General features: G+C 58.5%; 1 protein-coding gene across 2 annotated transcripts in view; it reads right to left on the bottom strand.

The window, feature by feature from the left end:
- Cpamd8 (C3 and PZP like alpha-2-macroglobulin domain containing 8) overlaps nucleotides 1-16,967 on the bottom strand; it is a 65,581-nt gene that overhangs the window by 1,407 nt on the left and 47,207 nt on the right. For both annotated transcript variants that reach the window (XM_058576566.1, XM_058576567.1), the window contains exons 25-41: nucleotides 16,536-16,761; nucleotides 15,525-15,701; nucleotides 13,979-14,060; nucleotides 13,090-13,246; nucleotides 12,600-12,674; nucleotides 8,069-8,234; nucleotides 6,960-7,046; nucleotides 6,718-6,854; nucleotides 6,260-6,415; nucleotides 6,123-6,185; nucleotides 5,283-5,500; nucleotides 4,064-4,151; nucleotides 3,413-3,487; nucleotides 2,733-2,838; nucleotides 2,546-2,656; nucleotides 1,668-1,877; nucleotides 824-1,007 (exon numbers count right to left, since the gene is read on the bottom strand). In XM_058576566.1, coding sequence (XP_058432549.1) covers nucleotides 824-1,007; nucleotides 1,668-1,877; nucleotides 2,546-2,656; nucleotides 2,733-2,838; nucleotides 3,413-3,487; nucleotides 4,064-4,151; nucleotides 5,283-5,500; nucleotides 6,123-6,185; nucleotides 6,260-6,415; nucleotides 6,718-6,854; nucleotides 6,960-7,046; nucleotides 8,069-8,234; nucleotides 12,600-12,674; nucleotides 13,090-13,246; nucleotides 13,979-14,060; nucleotides 15,525-15,701; nucleotides 16,536-16,761 — 2,318 coding nt within the window. The remainder of the gene's footprint in view (nucleotides 1-823; nucleotides 1,008-1,667; nucleotides 1,878-2,545; nucleotides 2,657-2,732; nucleotides 2,839-3,412; nucleotides 3,488-4,063; nucleotides 4,152-5,282; nucleotides 5,501-6,122; nucleotides 6,186-6,259; nucleotides 6,416-6,717; nucleotides 6,855-6,959; nucleotides 7,047-8,068; nucleotides 8,235-12,599; nucleotides 12,675-13,089; nucleotides 13,247-13,978; nucleotides 14,061-15,524; nucleotides 15,702-16,535; nucleotides 16,762-16,967) is intronic.

Genomic DNA, 16,967 nt, shown 5'->3' with positions numbered 1-16,967 from the left:
AAAGTTTAAAACTGCATTAGTATAAAGGAAGGTCAGGAAGCACAAATGGACATATAATGGATGTCAGTGACTTCAGACTTTCTGTTTTAGGTGACGTGGACCCAGTAGTAATGCTAAGTAGACGGAGAAAAGCTCGCGGACGTGCATTATGATTCCCAGAGCTCCCCGGCCCCACCCCTCGCGTGTGCTGCCAGTGATCAAACCCAGGGTCTCGGGCACACTAGGGAGGTGCTCGGCCACGGAGGGACACCTCTGGCCCTACAAAAAAAATCCTAATGCTAAAATCAAAAGCTAAGTTAAAATGAAAATTCAAAAAGATATATCTGATTAATTGAACGGAGGACACAGAAGGGGAGTTTAACAAATACTTATGGGCCTCTCAATAATTATATTAAACCCATTATGTCCCAGTGTCCCTTGTATAGAACCCCCCCAAAATATATATATATATATATAAATGAAAACTAAAATGGAACAACAAGTCTCCTTATGTGTGCTAGGCAAGTGCTCTACCACTGAACTGCAGCCTCTGAACTGGAAACCTAAGCCTCTTCTGGGTGGAGTTTTCTGTCACCCGCACCCAGAGGTTCCTGCTGCCGGAAGCCAGCCCAGCTGAGCCTGCAGCCCTGGAGCCTCGTGGCCACCCCCAGCCCTTCTTCCCCCACCTCACTTGGAACATGGGGCTGGCGTCTGATGTGTGTTGAGCAGGTGGAGTCTAGAGGAGATGGATCCCCTCCACTATCCCCAGAAACTTGTGGGGTGACCCTGTAATTGAGGTCCCTCTACTGCCTGCAGGGGCGGTGGAGGTGGGCCCAGTGCTCACCTGCCCTCTGCCTCCCCCTCAGGCTCGGGGGTCCAGCGCAGGGCTTCGAGGCCAGCTGCGCTCAGCATGTTGCCCTGCTGTGCGTGTCCAGGGCCCAGGAGGGCTGGGTCGTCATCGTAGGAGTGGGACGCAGAGGCTGGTGGCTGCTGCTCTGGAAGGGAGGGGGGGCCTGGTCCAGGAGGTGCTGCAGGAAAGGATGGGGATTGCTGGCAGTCCAGAGGGACACAGGGTGAGGGAGAGGAGGAGGTACATGCGGAGCCCAGAGTGACAGAGGGGGAGGAGAAGGTCCCAGACCAGGGAAGAGGGGACACCCAGGGGCAGACATGGGGAAGGAGTGCAGAAAGACTCCAAGGTGAGATGAAGGTGGGAGAGACTTAGCAAAACAGAGAGCAGGTGCAAACAGAGATGGCATGGCAGCCAGCCAGCCAAGGGACAAGGACATCCACCTGGAATCAAAAGACAGAAAGATGGAGATGGGGGGAGGAGAGGTGGGAGAGGCAGAGGGAGCCTGAGCCCGGGGAACCTGGGAGACGCTGACTGGTCACCAAGGTGGAGTGAGGCCGGGGGAGACCCAGAAAGAGCTGCACAAAAACGGGTAAGTAGGAGGAGGGAGGTGTGGGGAGACAGGTGGGCGGAAGCTAACCAGGAGCACAGAGGGTGGGCGAGCAGCAGGCAAGGACAGGGCAGGGGCGGCACAGGCAGGCAGAGAGGGGAGACGGGAGCAGGAAGATGAAGGGGCCAGGGCTGGAGAAAAGGGGGAAGGTGGTAAGAAAGAAGAGGTCGATGCCCACAGCTTGGGGCACAAGATGGGGCCCCCAATTCCAGGCTGCAGTGGAGTCCTCACCGAGGGCGCAGAGACCCGGGGGCGCGGGTTCCAGGTGCGCGCGCCGGCGGCAGGCGGCCTCCTGCAGGTGGCAGGCGCTAGTGTAGACAACGCCATCCGAGCCGCACACGGGGTCCGCGTGGGCGCCACAGTCGCGAGCGCAGCCGCAGCGTGCCATCGCCGCCCCCTCCTCAGGGGCCACCGCGGGGCCCAGCTCGCCCGGGGACCAGCCTGGGGGACGAGGTAGGGTCTGCTAGGCACGGTGGACCCAACCCAGACCTTGTCCGCACTGACTTCCAGGCCTGGGGCCAGGACCACTCCTCCCCCAGGGTGGAAGGGAGCCGACGGTGGGAGACCCGAGCCCTGACACGGTGGGGTTTGAGGCAGGTATTTGCCTGGTACTTAAACATTTTAAAAAATGCTTAAGTTAAAAACGGTCCAAACCCATCCCAAGCTGTTTGGAAATTTTTAAATAACTGTCCTAAGAGACTCTCAGTCCGACTCAGACTTTTGCTGCGGCCTCCCTACGCCACGCACGAAAACCTACAGGCTGTGGGTGAGAAAGGTGACAAAGGCACTCGGTGGGAGTCGGCCACTCGGTTCTGCCCCCCCCCCACACACACACACACTCGCACCATGCTCTTTCATGCCCCGCCCCTCCCTATCGCTCTCACCCCTCCAAGCCACGCCCCACCACGCCCCTCCACAAGGCAGCCCCGCCCAGCTCAGCCCCGTCTGCTCCGCTGCGCGGGCTCCACGGCTCTAATGTGCTGTTCCCTGCTACATCTGGAGACCCCTTCTTTCTCTGATCTCAGGAAGACGCCCTTCCTGGAGCCCGCGGGGGTGGGGCGGGGTGGTAGGAGGTCAGTGGTGGGGCGACAGTGGCCTCGCGGACTCACCGCGACTCTGGGCTGGGGCGCGCTCCACCTCGTTGCACGCGGGGCCCGCGCACAGCTCCCGGGCAAGTGGGCTGCGCGCGCTGACGTTGTAGAAGCGCGTGGCCTGGAAGGCTGCGGGGCGGAGGACGGCGGGTTAAGAGAGGCCGGGAGAAGGGCCAGGCTGGGGGTGCGGGCAGCGCTGGCCTACCAGGCTCGTAGTAGTCGTACACCGAGATGGGCAGCGCCGAGGTCCTGCCCACGACGTACTCACGGAGCGCCTGGAACTTCACGCACGTCAGGCACTGGCTGGGGATCTGCGGGGACAGTAGGCAGGCTCAGGCCCTGCTGGACCACCGGCCCAGGGGGCTGCTCTGTGATGCCTCAAGCGTGGGTCCTTCCTGGGGAAAAGTCTCGGATGAAGCTGCCTTCAGACCCCTCCCTCTCTTGTGTGCGCGTGCACGGGTGTGTGTGGCACTGAGTGCGTTCGCCATGCTGCACGCTCGCCTCTTCTCGGGAACACTTCTGCCCCCCAGAGGGAACCCTCTCTATCAGCCGTCACTACCTGTTCCCCTCCCCCAGCCCCTGGCAGCCACTAATCAGGATCTCTGTGGTTCTCTTGTTCTGGACATTTCATGTCAACAGACTCCGCCGTGAGTGGCCTTGGTGTCTGGTTTCTTTCCCACAGCATGGGTCAGTGCTTCACTCCTTTTTATCAAAGAACAATATTCTGCTGCTCCCCTCCCCGATTTTCCACCCGGCACCAGCCTTCAGCACCACCAGCTCTGCCTGCAGCTTCGCCGGGTGTGGCTTCCGGGCCGTCAGAGAGCTGCGGGCAGCTACAGCAGCCTCTACCCTCAGCAGCGAGCATGGCTCCCCAGCTGGCCGTACCTCGTCAAAGTAGAAGAGGACCCTGCGTCCGGCCACCTCGTACCTCTTCATCCCGATGTGTCTGTCAAGGAGCAGCTGTCCAGCAAGAGGGAAGTCAGGTCCATCCTGGAGGACCCTCTGCCCCTCACTGGTCACTTCTTCCCCTGGCCATCCAGCAAGCCCTCATGGGCCAGGGCCTAGGTGGGCCGAGCGCTTGCTTCTTGCTCCTCTTCCCCAAGCCCCAGCCTGAGCTCAGCTGTGGCCTCAGGCAAGACAGCCCTCTCCCCACCCCTTTCTTCCCCTACAAAACACCAAGGTGACACTGTGACACTGGTCTATCCGGAGGATGGCGGCCACCCGCCCTCCGCTCCCCCCAGAGCCCATGCACCCTTGCTACAGTCCTCCATGGCATCCAGAATAGTAAAGGTGGTCCCAGGGGGTCCGCCTCCAGGAAGAGTCCCTTCCCTGCTCCACCCGTCCCTCAGGAGGCCCATGACCCATCTTTGCCCAGACAAGCAAAATAAACTAAAACAGAAGTCAAAACGACCCACAAAACTGTACAAACGGCTTGAGCTACCAGCCAAGGCGGCCTGAGGTGCTCCAGCCCTGCCCCCTCCCTGCTCAGAGGCCCCCGCGGGGCCCTGGCCACCCCTGCCAGCAGCACTACCTCACCTGCTCCAGGCTCTCAATGTCAGCCCGAAAGCCGGACAGCAGGGGCACCTCAAGGACGGCCATGTTGGAAGACCCTGTGTGCAGCCACCTTCCAAGAGAGGGGAGAGGGGGCTGGGGACCTGAGGAGGAATTCCTGGTCCCCCTTGTTCGCTGGAGCCCATGTCCTGTTGAGGTCTGCCTTGGGCCCGGCCAGAGTAAGGCCGGTCAGCTTTGTTAGCCCATTTTATAGTCAGGACGCCACGGCCACAAGGAAAGGGCCTCTCCCAAGTCTCTCCATGGGGGACCATGGCCTGTCCCACACTCCACCCTGGGAAGCAACTGGGGGCCCAACTTGGGGTGTGTCCCATGGGGCAGCAAGAGCCCAGATAGCTGACCACGCCTGCTCGGCCGGGGACCCCAGGCCCGTCATTCCCCAGCTCCGGCCCTCACTCTCTCCTTCCGTGGCTTGGGCTCCCTGGGGGCTTGTCACCTGCCAGGTGCTGGGGCCAAGGAAGGGGAGGCCGAGGTTCAGAACAGAAGGCAGGCTGTGAGCCACAGGCACAGAGCCCCTGGGGTGCGGGGAGGCCAGCCCTATACCTGGGTGGCCCACAGTGGCACCTTCCTAACACGTCTCAGGGAGCAACCAAGGCGTCCCCAGCAGGGCTGGGGGCCAGGCTGTTGGGTCTGGTCCAGCTTCACCCCCTGCCCTGCCTGCATCCCGAGTCTCACAGTGGAACAGAAAATGTAGCTGGACCCACTGCCTGGGCGCTTGGGCCACCTGGTCCTATTCACCAGACAGAACCTCCTACGGCAGGGACTTTGACACGTGAGGGTTAAGGTGGGGCAGGGTTGGGCAGCGCCCATGGCTCACAGGTACCATGGCAACCACTCATCATCCACCCACCTCTGGGCTCCCAGACCTTCAGGGTGGCCACCTTCATCTCTGAGGGTGAGGGTCCACCTTGGCTGGGTCCCAGGCTCCCCGTCAGAAACCAAGGGCCCTGGAGCTGGTGTGTCAGGCGGGGACCAGTGTGCCACCTCGTACGGCTGTCCCCACCCAGCCCTCCTGCTCTGGTCATCCCTGGGGGCTGTCGTGTCCAGTCAGAACACCTCCTTTACTTACTTTCTTGTCGAAAACCGTCCCTGAGCACTGGCCTGGTGGGAGCCGGGAGCCAGAAGGCCCCTGGGGACAGGCAGCCCTCCGCCCGCGGGGCAGCTTGGGCCGGGCAAGCGGCCTTACCTGGCACACACCTCCAGCGTCACCTTGTACTCCTGGTGGTGCTGGTCAGCCGCGGGGTCGTCATCGTCAGCCAGGTGCTGCTCCCCACCCCGCGGGCCCCCAGCCGAGGAGGCGGGCACAGGGGACGGGCGCCCCTCAGCCTCGGGCTCCTCCAGGCGCACCAGCAACTGGAAGGCAGGCTTGGTCACGGGGTCGGGCACGTGGTAGGTGACATCGATCTAGGGGTGTTAAGGACAAGCTTAGGGACCCATCCCTGCCTAACAGGCGTGGCCTGGGGGAGGAGAGAATGGGGTGCTGGGGGAGGTAGGAATGCCCCAAATTAGGACGATGACCCTGCGACAGTTCCAAGCGCGACCCTTTTCCCTCTCAGCCCGGGAACCGCTGACGTGGGTGCAGGCTCAGCTGTCAGCCCAGCTGCCTCTTTTGGGTGCAGAGCCGGGCTCACCACACATTGGGGTTCTCCTTCTGTCCACTGGGGAGTCTGCGCTCCCACCGTGGGGGGGGTTGGGAAGGCCGAGGCCAGCGAGGAAGACAGCTTGCTTTCCAACCACCAGCCAGAATTCGGGGCTCCCCGCCCCAGCCCAGCTTGGGGCCAAATCCCAGGAAGTGCTGGGTGGTGGGCTGAGGGTCGAGGACCAGGCGGACTCCCTGAGCGTCCCTGTTGAGGCCACTCAGGAGGAATAGCCTGTGCCCTGGGCAAGGCCTCCCGTGGGTGGCCGGGCTCTGCTTGTGGTCAGATTGACTGGGTCAAATGGGTTTTCCTGAGGGATCGCTAAAGACGCTCCTTCTGAGGGGACCCGTGGCCACTTCTCTTGGTCAGGTGGCCCGCCCAAGCCTCACCTGCAGGAGGCAGCAGCCGTCTCCCCTGGCGCTCACGAACAGCCCGGTCGGGAGGCTGGGGATCTGGAGAGAGAAGAGCCCGTCAGGCCGCCGCCTCCCCTGCCAAGACACACAAACCTGGCTCCAGGAGCACGCACCGCCGCCGTCTGCAGAACCTTCCGGTTGGCCCTGTGCAGCGTGAAGGTCTCCTGGTAGTCCAGGTTGGTGGAGGCCAGGGAGACCGTGAGGTTGACACCGCCAGCATAGGACAAGATGGCGTACTCTGCCAGGGCCTGCAGGGCCACGCAGGTGTCCTGGGAAGAGATGGCTGTTAGCCCCGGGAGCCAGCGAGCCGGCCACACCTTCCAGGGAGGCCTAGCCAAGGACGGGGCACCCACGGGGATGGGATGACCCAACCAGGTGACAGACCCACGGACCTGGGGACCCCAGGAGAGTTGGGTAGGTGTCCCCATGGAGGCAGGGGCTGGACTCCCAGAGGGTCCAGGAACACCTGGCCCTGGCCCCTACCCACTGTTAGGTTCTGTGACCCCCGAGGCTGCAGCCCTGCAGTGACCCTGCCCAGACCCAGTCTCCCCTCTGGCCCTGCCCGGCTCACCTGAGTGGAAGAGAAGCCCCCAAGGGCATTCCGCTGCTGGGACAGCCACTTCACCGCAGGCAGGGCGGCGGCCACGTCACCCAGGAGGGTGTAGGTCAGCAGGGCGTAGGCGGTCATTTCCACCTCTGCTGAGACCACTGCAAGGGGAGAGGCCAGCTGGGCTCTTTCAACACTGGCACCCAGGTCTCAGTGCTCCAGAGGCAGCCGCCGCGGGACGCACAGGGGGCTGGGACGGCCAGTACCTGACCGAGAGACCCCATCCCCGAAGCTCAGGAATGCGTCCTTGTCCACGCCCCGGGAACCTGTCAGGCTCCAGTGGGTGACTCCATCTGCAAGGACAAAGCTAGTCTGCAGCCACAACCCGCCCAGCACGCAGCCTGACATCCCCTGAGGAGCATCTGTGTGCCTGGGATCAAGAAGAGATACTGGGGGACTACACCTCAGGGGGAGGAAGGTGCCGAGGGACAACCAGCCGGAACAGGAAGGGTCTCCGGGTTCCATCTCATATTTTCAAACACAAAGCAGCCCAGGCTTTCTTGTGCCCTGGCAGACATCACTAATCAATGCCTGCCTCCCCTTGGCCCTGGCAGACATCACCCATCAATGGCCGCCTCCAGGCTGGGTACTGCTGCAGCCCCAGATGTTTCCACTTGGGGTCCAGGCAACCAAGGTGTCAAGGCCCTCAAACCTGGAGACAAACCAGCCCTCCCCCCAACTTCCCACCCTCACCCCTGATCCTAAGCATTTGGTCTTAAATAGACGATGCCATCTTGACTTTAGAATTCTACATTTTAGCCTCTTTCCCCACAAGCATGGAAGCAATTCCTGGGCTGATGAAGGGGGGCAGCGGCTGCAGCTGAGGGGGGATAATTGAGTGGGGTGGGGGAGGGGACTTGGTGGGGGGCGTCTGGATAAGTGGGGGCTTGGTGACCGGGGCTCTCTGAACACAAAGGTGATCATTTTGCATCTGGAGGGACTAACACCCCAAAGATGGAAATGCCTCCTTCCCGGGGCTCACCCACCAGTGGAGGGGAGAATGGGGGTCTACCTCCGCCTGCCCAGCATCAGAAGTTTGGGGGATCTCCTGTCGAAGACCCCGCCACACTGCCCTCCCTGGGGGTCAGCATCCCCCATTTCGCAGGCATGGAAAGCGCTCAGGCAGGCCCAACCTTGGACAAAACACTGCATCTAACCGAGTGGCCGGCTGGCGCGCTCCTGGGTGGACCATTCTACACGCAAAGCCATCAAGAGTGAGCTAAGACACCTCCTGAGTTGCACACGAGGGTCCAAGAGCTCAGAGTGGGCTGTCCCACACCGTGGCCTCCGGGGCCGGTGGCCAGGGAACACCTACCCTGTGTGATGGCGAGGCTGCGGAGCTTGCGCAGGGCCTCAGGGGCTGCGGGGCTGCGGAGCAGGGTCAGCGCGTAGGCGGTCAGAGCATGGCTGTAGGGATCTGTGGCCAGGGGCCCCCTGGACTCCAGGAAGCGTCTTGCTTTGGCAACGGCGGCCCTCTCCTCCTGCAGAGTGGGGTGACACCGGGAGCTCGGGCTGCAGCCCCTGCTGTCAGACCCCACCGCCTTTCTTCTCTGTCTTTGCCCCTTTTTCCAAATGGAGTCTGGGCAGGATGCTCAGGGATACGCCAGGTCAGTGCAGAGACCCTCCTGGGAGCAGGCAGGGCCAACCCTGTCCACGCCCACGCATGGCCAGGGCTTCAGGAAGACATCTGGCCTTAAGACCCCCAGTCCAGGCCCTCTGCACCCTCCAGGCCTCGAATCAAGAGGTGCCTCTGCAGAGAAACCCGCCGACCCTCCTGTGCCCTAGAACATGACCTGTGGGAAGACACGGGCACAGCCATCACCAAGGACAGGCTTGTTCAGAGGAGCTTCCCAGTAAGATGGACTCACGGGAAGAGTGAGTGGTTAAAGCAGGAACCAATTCAGCCAACTAGCAGAGACGCTCTGCCGGCCACCGGTAGAAGCCGTGGAGTTAAGATAACGCAGCGTTAGTTAACTGCTGTGGTCACAGAGAGAACGTGTCCCCAAACCTTTGATCCTTAGACCAGGACAAAGCATGGGAATCGCCTCTAGGTGTGGGGTGAGATTTAGCTCCCCAGAGAGGATCTGGGGAGGAGCAGGGCGGACTAGCCAGAGCCCAGGTGTGACCCATGAGTCCAGAGATGCTGACATGGGAGCTACCCCAGGCCACGTGGGCAAGGATGCTATGAAAACCGAGCCGGGAAGGACCCACCCCGCCCCATCTGTTGCTTTAGCTGAGAAACTCTATTATTTACAAAAAGTGTTCACAACCAGGCTCAGAGGGACCCAGGTCTTTTGGTTTTTTTGGGGGGGGCAAGCTCATCTGATTCCAGTGCAGGTGCTGTGGGTTGGATGGTGCCCCTACCCCCAAGAGATATGTCCCCTGAACCTGTAAACGTAACCTAACTTGGGTAGCCTCTATTTTTGGGGGCAATTCCGGGGATTGAACCCAGGACCTCACACAGGCTAGGCAAGTGCTCTACTACTACTGAGCCACCTCTCGGCCCAGTGTGATCTTATTTGGAAAAGTCTTTGCAAATATCATTAAGAATCTTGAGATGAGATCATCCTGGATAAAGTGACCCTAAATCCAAAGATAAATATCCTTAGAAGAGGAGAAGACAGACTTAACCTCAGCATACTATAGTGACATGGCCACATAATGTGGGTCAATACACAATAGCTAAGCTATGGAACCAGCCTAGGTACCCTTCAGCAGATGAATGGATGAAGAAAATGTAAGACACACACACACACATACACACACACACAGGGAATATTATTCAGTCATAAAAAAGAATGAAACTGTGGCATTTGCTGGCAAATGGATGGAACTGGAGACTCTGGTGCTAAATGAAATAAGCCAATCCGGAAAAAAAAAAGAAAAAAAAAAAACCAAAGGCTGAATGTTCTCCCCGATGTGCGATGCTAACACACAAAAGAGGGAGTGGAGGGAAGAACAGAAGTTCATTGGATTAGACAAAGGGGAATGAGGAGGGAGGGGGAGGGGAGTAGGAAAGACAGTGGAATGAATCAGACAAACTTCCCTGTGTTCATATGTGAACACACGGCCAGTGAAACGGCATGGATACAACCACAGGAATAGGAAGTCAGGCTCCAGGTGTGTATAATATGTCAAAATACACTCTACCGTCACGTGTAGCTAAAAAGAAGAACACATAAAACATGAAATGAAGTCATTAAGATTTAAAAAAAAGAAGAAGAAGAAGGGGAGAAGACACGGAGGAGGCAACCATGGTGGCACACGCTGGGATGACGTGGCCACAGCTAAGGATGTGCAGAGTCACCACAGGCTGGGAGAAGCAAAGAAGGCCACTCCTGAGCGCCCTCAGGGACCTTCTGGTCCCGGTACTGAGACAGCAGGTCCTGCCTCCGCCACCTCAGGGGCTCAGGGCCCCGACCCAGGGGGGAATTCGCCCTTTCCCTGGGGAAACCCCCAGGTCAGGGAAGATGGGGTTGGGAGGACCTGGAGAAGGCAGAGGAAGATTTTTCTGAGAAATGGGGTGTCCTGGGGGTGGGAGGAGGTGGAGGGCACAGAGACAAGTCTGAGGGCGCCCCCCCCAGCAGAGCCACCGTCTGTGATGGTCCACGTCCGCAGACCACCTGAATGTCAGCGGGAAGCACGTGACCCAGGGCAAGGCCTGGTGGTGACCCGGCCCTGGGGAACATCAGCCTCCCTCTCCGCAAGCTCCTCGTGTCTGGGGCTGGGCTGCGGCTCGGTGGTGGCGCGCTCACCTAGCAGGCGTGAGGACTGGGAACGTCCAGAGTCACCACAGGCTAGGGGACTGTCTCATCACTCCTTTGGTGAGAAACAATCTTCTCTCACATTTCACATGGCTGCTCCATCTCATCATTTAGGTATCAACTTTTTCTTCCATTCCACAAATATTTATGGGACACGTACTCTGTCCAAGGCAAGCACCGCCTACTGAGTATATTTAGTAATAAGAGACAAAAACCCCAGCCCTCTGAAGGCTTATATTTTATCAGAAGGGGAAATACCACATCTTCAGAGAGCTCTTCCCTGATGTTAAGGGGTCATTAAGGTAGGACCCCATGATGGGATTAGTGTCCTTATAAGTAGAGTCACCAGAATTCTCAGTCTGTGTGCATACACTAGGGAAAGGTCAGGTGAGCAAGGCTAACTCTTAGTTACTCTCACAATATTTCTTTTACAGACTCTGGAAATGAACCCAGAGTCTCAATCAAACTAGGCAAGTGCTTGATCACTGAGCTACACCCTCAGTCCAAAAGATCCTTTTTTATTTTCATCCTATTAGTACCTATAAATTTCCTATGGAAAAGGGCTCCCTGGATGCCCAGCATAGAAAGTGAAAAAAAAAAAAATCCTCACCTCACAGTGTGTGTCATAAAGCACAAAGTGCTGTGGACAACGAGAAGATCTGATAACTTTCAGGGGAAAGAAAAATCCATATTCAAAGGAAAAGTACTCAGAAAGACAAGCGACTTCTCCACAGAACACTGGAAACTAGAAGAGGATGGAATGGAATCCTGTATCTTACAGGAAAGTGAGGGCCAAGAGAGAATTCTATACCCAGCCCAACTATCACTCAAGTGTTGAAGCAGGATGAGAATATTTTCAGACATGCAAGACCTCAAAAGTTTACCTCCCAGTACTTTTTCTCAGTACAGCAGGCTCTCCATATTTGCAGATTCTGCATCCATGGATCCAGCCAAACAGGAATTAAAAAAAAAATGGGAAAAAGATCCAAAAAGCAAAACTTGAGTTTGCCACAGGTCTTGAAATATTCTGAATCTATGCAAAAGAACGATATATGTGCATTGCGTGAAGTATTATAGGTCACAAAGAGATGATTTAAAGTATAAACGAGGATGCGAATAGGTTCTCCGCCAGTGCTATGCCACTTGATAGAAGGGACATGGATTTTACATCCCTGGATTTTGGTGTCTGTGGAGGGTCCTGGAAACAATCCCCTTTGGACACTGAGGGACAAGAGGAAATCAATGATGGAAGGAGGCTGTGAAATGAAACAGAGGAAGGGGTCCAGCAGTCAGGGCAATTATGGTGCTTCAGCCAGCATGTGGCTCACTCTACCTGGAGTGACGGTCAAAGGCACAGGAAGGGACATCAGGAGAACACACTTAAGAGACGACTTGATGATTGTTAAACTTCCATGGAGATTTTTAGGGATGACATAGGAACGTTATGGATTAAATATTTGTGTCCCCCAGAATTCACATATTGAAGCTCTAACCCCCAATATGATGATAGCTGGAGGAGGGGTTTAGAAGAGGTCGTTAAGCTGGGGCCCCATGATGAGATTAGTGTCCTTATAAGAAGAGTCACCAGAATTCTCAGTCTGTGTGCATACACTAAGGAAAGGTCAGGTGAGCACACAGTGAAAGGCAGACACCCCAGGAAGAGAACCCTCACCAAGAACAGAATCTGCCTGCACCTTGGTCTTGGACTTCCCAGCCTTTAGAACTGTCAGCAATAAATGTCTGTTGTTCAATCCACTCAGCCAGGCATGGACTGAAACCACCAAAACCATTAGCCAAAATAAACCTTTTCTCTTTATAAGTTAATTGCCTCAGGTGTTTCATTATAGTGATGAAAAACTAATATACTTCCCAACAATTCTCACCCCCATGGTTACCACAGGTATCTCTTTTCTGCTCAGACTGAGAAGTTGGATGTTCTCAGTGGATGAAAAGTTTGAAAGAGCCTCATTCATGAGTAAGAGAAATGAGGAAAAATAAACCCTGCCATGAGGGGGGACCTCCCACTTGTTCCTCCAGCCCCACCCCTGGCCCCCAGTCTCCCAGGACTCCCCTTGGGCTCACCTCGGACACTGTGCCAGTCTCCAGGAGAGCAGCCACCACGTAGGCCGTCAGCGGGACTGCACCGTGGATCCCACCCTGCAAGAGGACTCCCAGGCCTCATCCCTGTCCCAAAGGGGACAGCCCATCTCCTGCCAGGGTCCTGCCCCCGCCTTAGCCCCTGCTCCCACTGTAACCCTGCCCCTCCCCCACCCCCAGCACCCCTGCCCAGACCCGGCCTCTGCCCAGACGCCCCCTCTACCTAGACCCCGCCTCTGTCCAGACCCCGCCTCTGCCCAGAACCGGCCCCAGAAAGGCCCCGCCCTGCCCAGGCCCCGCCCCTGCCCAGGCCCCGCCCTGTCTACGCCCTGCCCCTTGACCAGACCCCGCCCCTGCCCAGCACAGGCCACACTCCCCCCCACAGCGCCCAGCCCCGCCTCCAGCCTTAGTCCAGCGCTTCCTTTAGCCCAGCTTCGAGGAGCAGGAGCGGTGGACAGGCCGCGAGGCCACTCACCTGGATGTCCTTGTTCAGGATCCTGCCCACCACGGGGAAGGCGCCGTCAGCTCCCTGCTGCTGGATGATCCAGCCCTTGGCAGCGGCCAGCTCCTGGGGGTCGATGAATATGAAGCTCCGCGCCTGCGCGAAGGACTTCAGGACAAAGGCTGTGAGCCTGAAAGAGGATGCGGTGGGGCTAGGGGTGTCACCGAGCAGGGTCACCTCCTGGGGGCCTCTGGGGATCAGCCAGACATACACAGGTTTCTCGGGTGGGGGGCAGGCGGCCAAGCTGGGCCCCTGCAGGAAAGGGCTCAGCGGCGTGTCCCCCGCTCTCCCCCAGCATTGCTGAGGGCAGCGGGCGCTCTGTCGGTGAGGGACGCGGTTTCTATGGCCACCGTAGAGGAGCCCGGGTGGGGGCGTAGGGTTGGCAGGGGAGACCCAGGCTGGGTGGGCCCCACGGTGATGCCCAGGACTGCCAAGGCCGGAGCACCCCAGGGCACGTGGCCAGCTGGCCCAGCCCCCAGTGGGTCCTTCTGTGCTGGTGGCACCCCAGGCCAGGGACCCTGCTCACCAGCCACCTCCCGGCATCCCCAGCCCTAGTGGGCCGTGGCCTGGCCCATGACCTCTCCCTGCCCAGTTCTTCCTGCCCCGGATCACCCCCATTCCTGAGCTCAGAGCACCCAGGGGCCAGCGAGCAGGGGCTGGGCTCCGGTCACCATGGTAACAACAGCAGAAAGAATCCCAGCAATGACACTGCTGTGCCCAGCCCCGGCCACCCTGCCCCCCCCCCCCGGGGGGACCCCGAGGCAGGGACCACAGCTGTCTCTGTTTCTCATTGCGTTTCCTGCCACCCACCCCAGGTCTCAGAGCCTGAGTGTCCATGTGCCCAGGGTGGGGAGGGACTCACCACATGCTCCCCGACGTGTCTCGCTCCCCGAATGCACTGTAGGAACCGTCCTGGTGCCTGTAGGTCAGCTGGCGCTGGTACCCTACGGGAAGAAGGGGACCGGTTCTGCTGAACAGCTGCCCCGGGGCTGCCTGCAGGGCCCGGGCCTGGCACCCCCCCCCCCACAATGCCACCTCACGTCTAGGGCTCTGGAAATGGCCCCCAATCCACTTGTCAGGTCCTTGAAACTGTCCACACCCACACCTGGGTCCCTGAAACTGACACTCACACTCCTGGGGTTCTTGAGACTGCCCCACCCCTGCATGTGGGGCCACTGTGACCTCTGCCTCATTTTCTAACCGGCCTCTGTGGCATTGTGGGGAGGTCACATGCCAGCCCTCAGTGGTGCCCAGGTGACCAATGAAATGCACCACCTCAAGGTGGCACCCTCGATCAGTGTCCACCCCCTCCCAGGCCCACACGTCCTGAGCGCCTGGCCTTTCTGAGGGCCATGGCCTGCTTCCTGGGGCCAGACTCTGACCCTCTGCTTCCATCTGGGAGCTGAACGCTGACCATCACACGTGTGTCCCTTTCCTGTCCATGATGACAGGTGACTCCAGGTCACCAAAGCCTGGTGGAGGCTTCCAGCGCAGCAGAGCCCACAGAGCCTCACAGCCAGGAGTCGGGACCCCGTCTGGCCCCTGGAACCTGGGTGCCCACGTGCCTCTGTTTCCTCCCCCGAGTGGGGCCCGGGAGCTCTGGGTTGGGCACACGTGGGTCCTTCCTCCATCTGGGTCAGGCTCCCCGGTCACTCCAGTTCCAGCCCAAGGGCAGAAGCAAAGCCCAGGAGACCCCAGGACCTTGCCATCAGCTAACTTAACTCCCTCATGACACAGACGGGGAGCGGGGGCACTGCGAGGGACAGTCCTGCACAGCACAGAGCAGGTGCCCATGACAGGAGGAAGGCCCCAGCTTCTACCAGCCCCCTCTTGGGACCAAGGCGTATTGAGGGGACAGGCCTCAGATCCCGGCCCGCCACACACCCTAAGGGCCTCCTTCATGGGAAAGGAAGGTGCCCAGCGCTGTCCTATTTATTCCTGAAGATGTTCACTGTTCTAGGCACAAACAGCAGCTATTGGGTCAACTCAGAGCCAACTGTAATGACCACACTGAACTTTTCTTTCCCAAATTCAAAAAATTATGTGATTATATTACTTTTGTTGTGAAATAAAGATCTCCATTAAAAAAAAAAAAAAAAAGACACTCGCTCTCCTGTGGCCAAGCACCAATATAAAGAGTCATCCTAACGGCACAACTCCAGGCTCCTGGGGAGAGTGACAGACTGGGGCTGCCCTGAATGGCCTCCTTGGCCCACTGCACCTGGCCTGTAGCCACCCCCAGAAGGCTGCACCCACTGTGAGCAGAGCCATCCCCCTCCCTCTCCCCCTCTCCTCCCCTTCCTCCCCCTCCCTCTCCCCTCTCCTCCCCTCCCCTCCCCCTCCCCCACTCTCCCCCACCCCTCCCCTCCCCTCCCCCCTCCCCCTCCCCCAGGCAGCCGGCCCCATACCCTGGACCAGGTAGTCAGTGGTGTCCCTCTCCACCTCAGGGCTGAGCTGCTGGGTTTTCTGAAGATACCTCAAGACGAAGACATTGGGGGCAAAGTGGATCATGTTCTGCTCTCCGCAGCCAAAGGGCAGGCGCAGGAGCTTGTTGAGGTGGTTCAGGGTGGGCCCCATGACGTCGCCTGCGGGGGGGGGGGCCGCAGGCTGGAGGCCGTGCCCAAGTGTAGAGCACAGGAACGGCTTCTCCCAGGGTGGGGCCAGCTGCTCCAACACTGGACACCAACCTCTGACTGCCGGTGCTGCCCTGTGGGGCCACCCAGACAGCCTGGTGTCCCGGCTTTGGTGGCCACCTGCCCTCTCTCTCCTACATGCTTCTGTGTTTCCTAGCTGTCACTTGGATGTGCACTCTCTAGTTTTTCACTCTTTTGAATGTTTTTTCTTTTTAGGTTTTAAAATAGATGCATCTTAAGGTTATAAATTATCTTCAAAGTGCAGCTTTAGCTGCGTCCCACAAATGTCAGGAAGTCAATTTAGCCATTCTAAATACTTTTTTCTAATTTCCACTATTAAGTGTGGTTTCCTCTTTAACCATGAGTATTTAGATTGTTTTAAAGTTTCGTACACACAGGATATTATGGAATATTAGTGCATTATAATGTTATTTCTCTCTCTTTAAATTTCTGGTCTTCTTTTCTCTCATCCCTTCGGTATTCTGACGTCCTCTCCTTGACCTCTTTGTCCCAGACCCTGCCAATAGGCCCCCTGGGATAAGTGCTGTTCCCTGAACCTACCTCCTTTTCTTCTTCTTTAGCTTCCTCATGACGCACTAAGGCTGCCATTGCCCCTGTGCCTCTTCTGTGGCCCAACCTGACGGCTTCTTCATAACCCTCCTTCGGGTCCCATCTTCCTCTCCACTTTTCTGTCTCACCTGAGCTTCCTCCCACACCTCCTGCCTCCATCTGGCCCACCCACCCCTTTGCCCCCCGCCCTCCCCAAGCCAGGCTGTGGTCAGACACCTGTGAGGGAAGCAGCTGCCCGCTCAGACCCAGGGATGGCCCCACGTGGGACCCCCAGGGTGAAGGCCTCGCCGTAGCTCTCATCCACCTCCATCTTCCGCCAGATGCGGAACTCGCCCACAGAGCCCCAGCCCGTGGAGAAGCCAATGAACGGGACCTCCGGTGGCCTCGGGAGGGTCCAGGCCATGATGACGGACTCGTTGGATGGCTCTGGACCATGGCCAACCTGGAAAAAGAGACCAAGGCTACTGGACGCCGGCAGGAAGCATGCAGCGACATTCCGTCACCTGTGAACATGGTCAGGGGCCTCAGCCACAGCCCCGGTGTGAAGCAGGGTCCTCGGGGAGTCAGCAGCGAGGGACATCAGAGGTCACCTGTCACTGGGCTTCTAGGAACTTCTGGGCCTTACAGATCCGCTCCCTGTACCTGGGA

Source organism: Marmota monax, unplaced genomic scaffold (genome assembly GCF_021218885.2).
Source record: "Marmota monax isolate L192 unplaced genomic scaffold, Marmota_monax_Labrador192_F-V1.1 WCK01_AAM20220418_F8-fsc00021, whole genome shotgun sequence".
Lineage (NCBI taxonomy): Eukaryota > Metazoa > Chordata > Mammalia > Rodentia > Sciuridae > Marmota > Marmota monax.
This window is presented reverse-complemented; position numbering and strand designations above follow the sequence as displayed.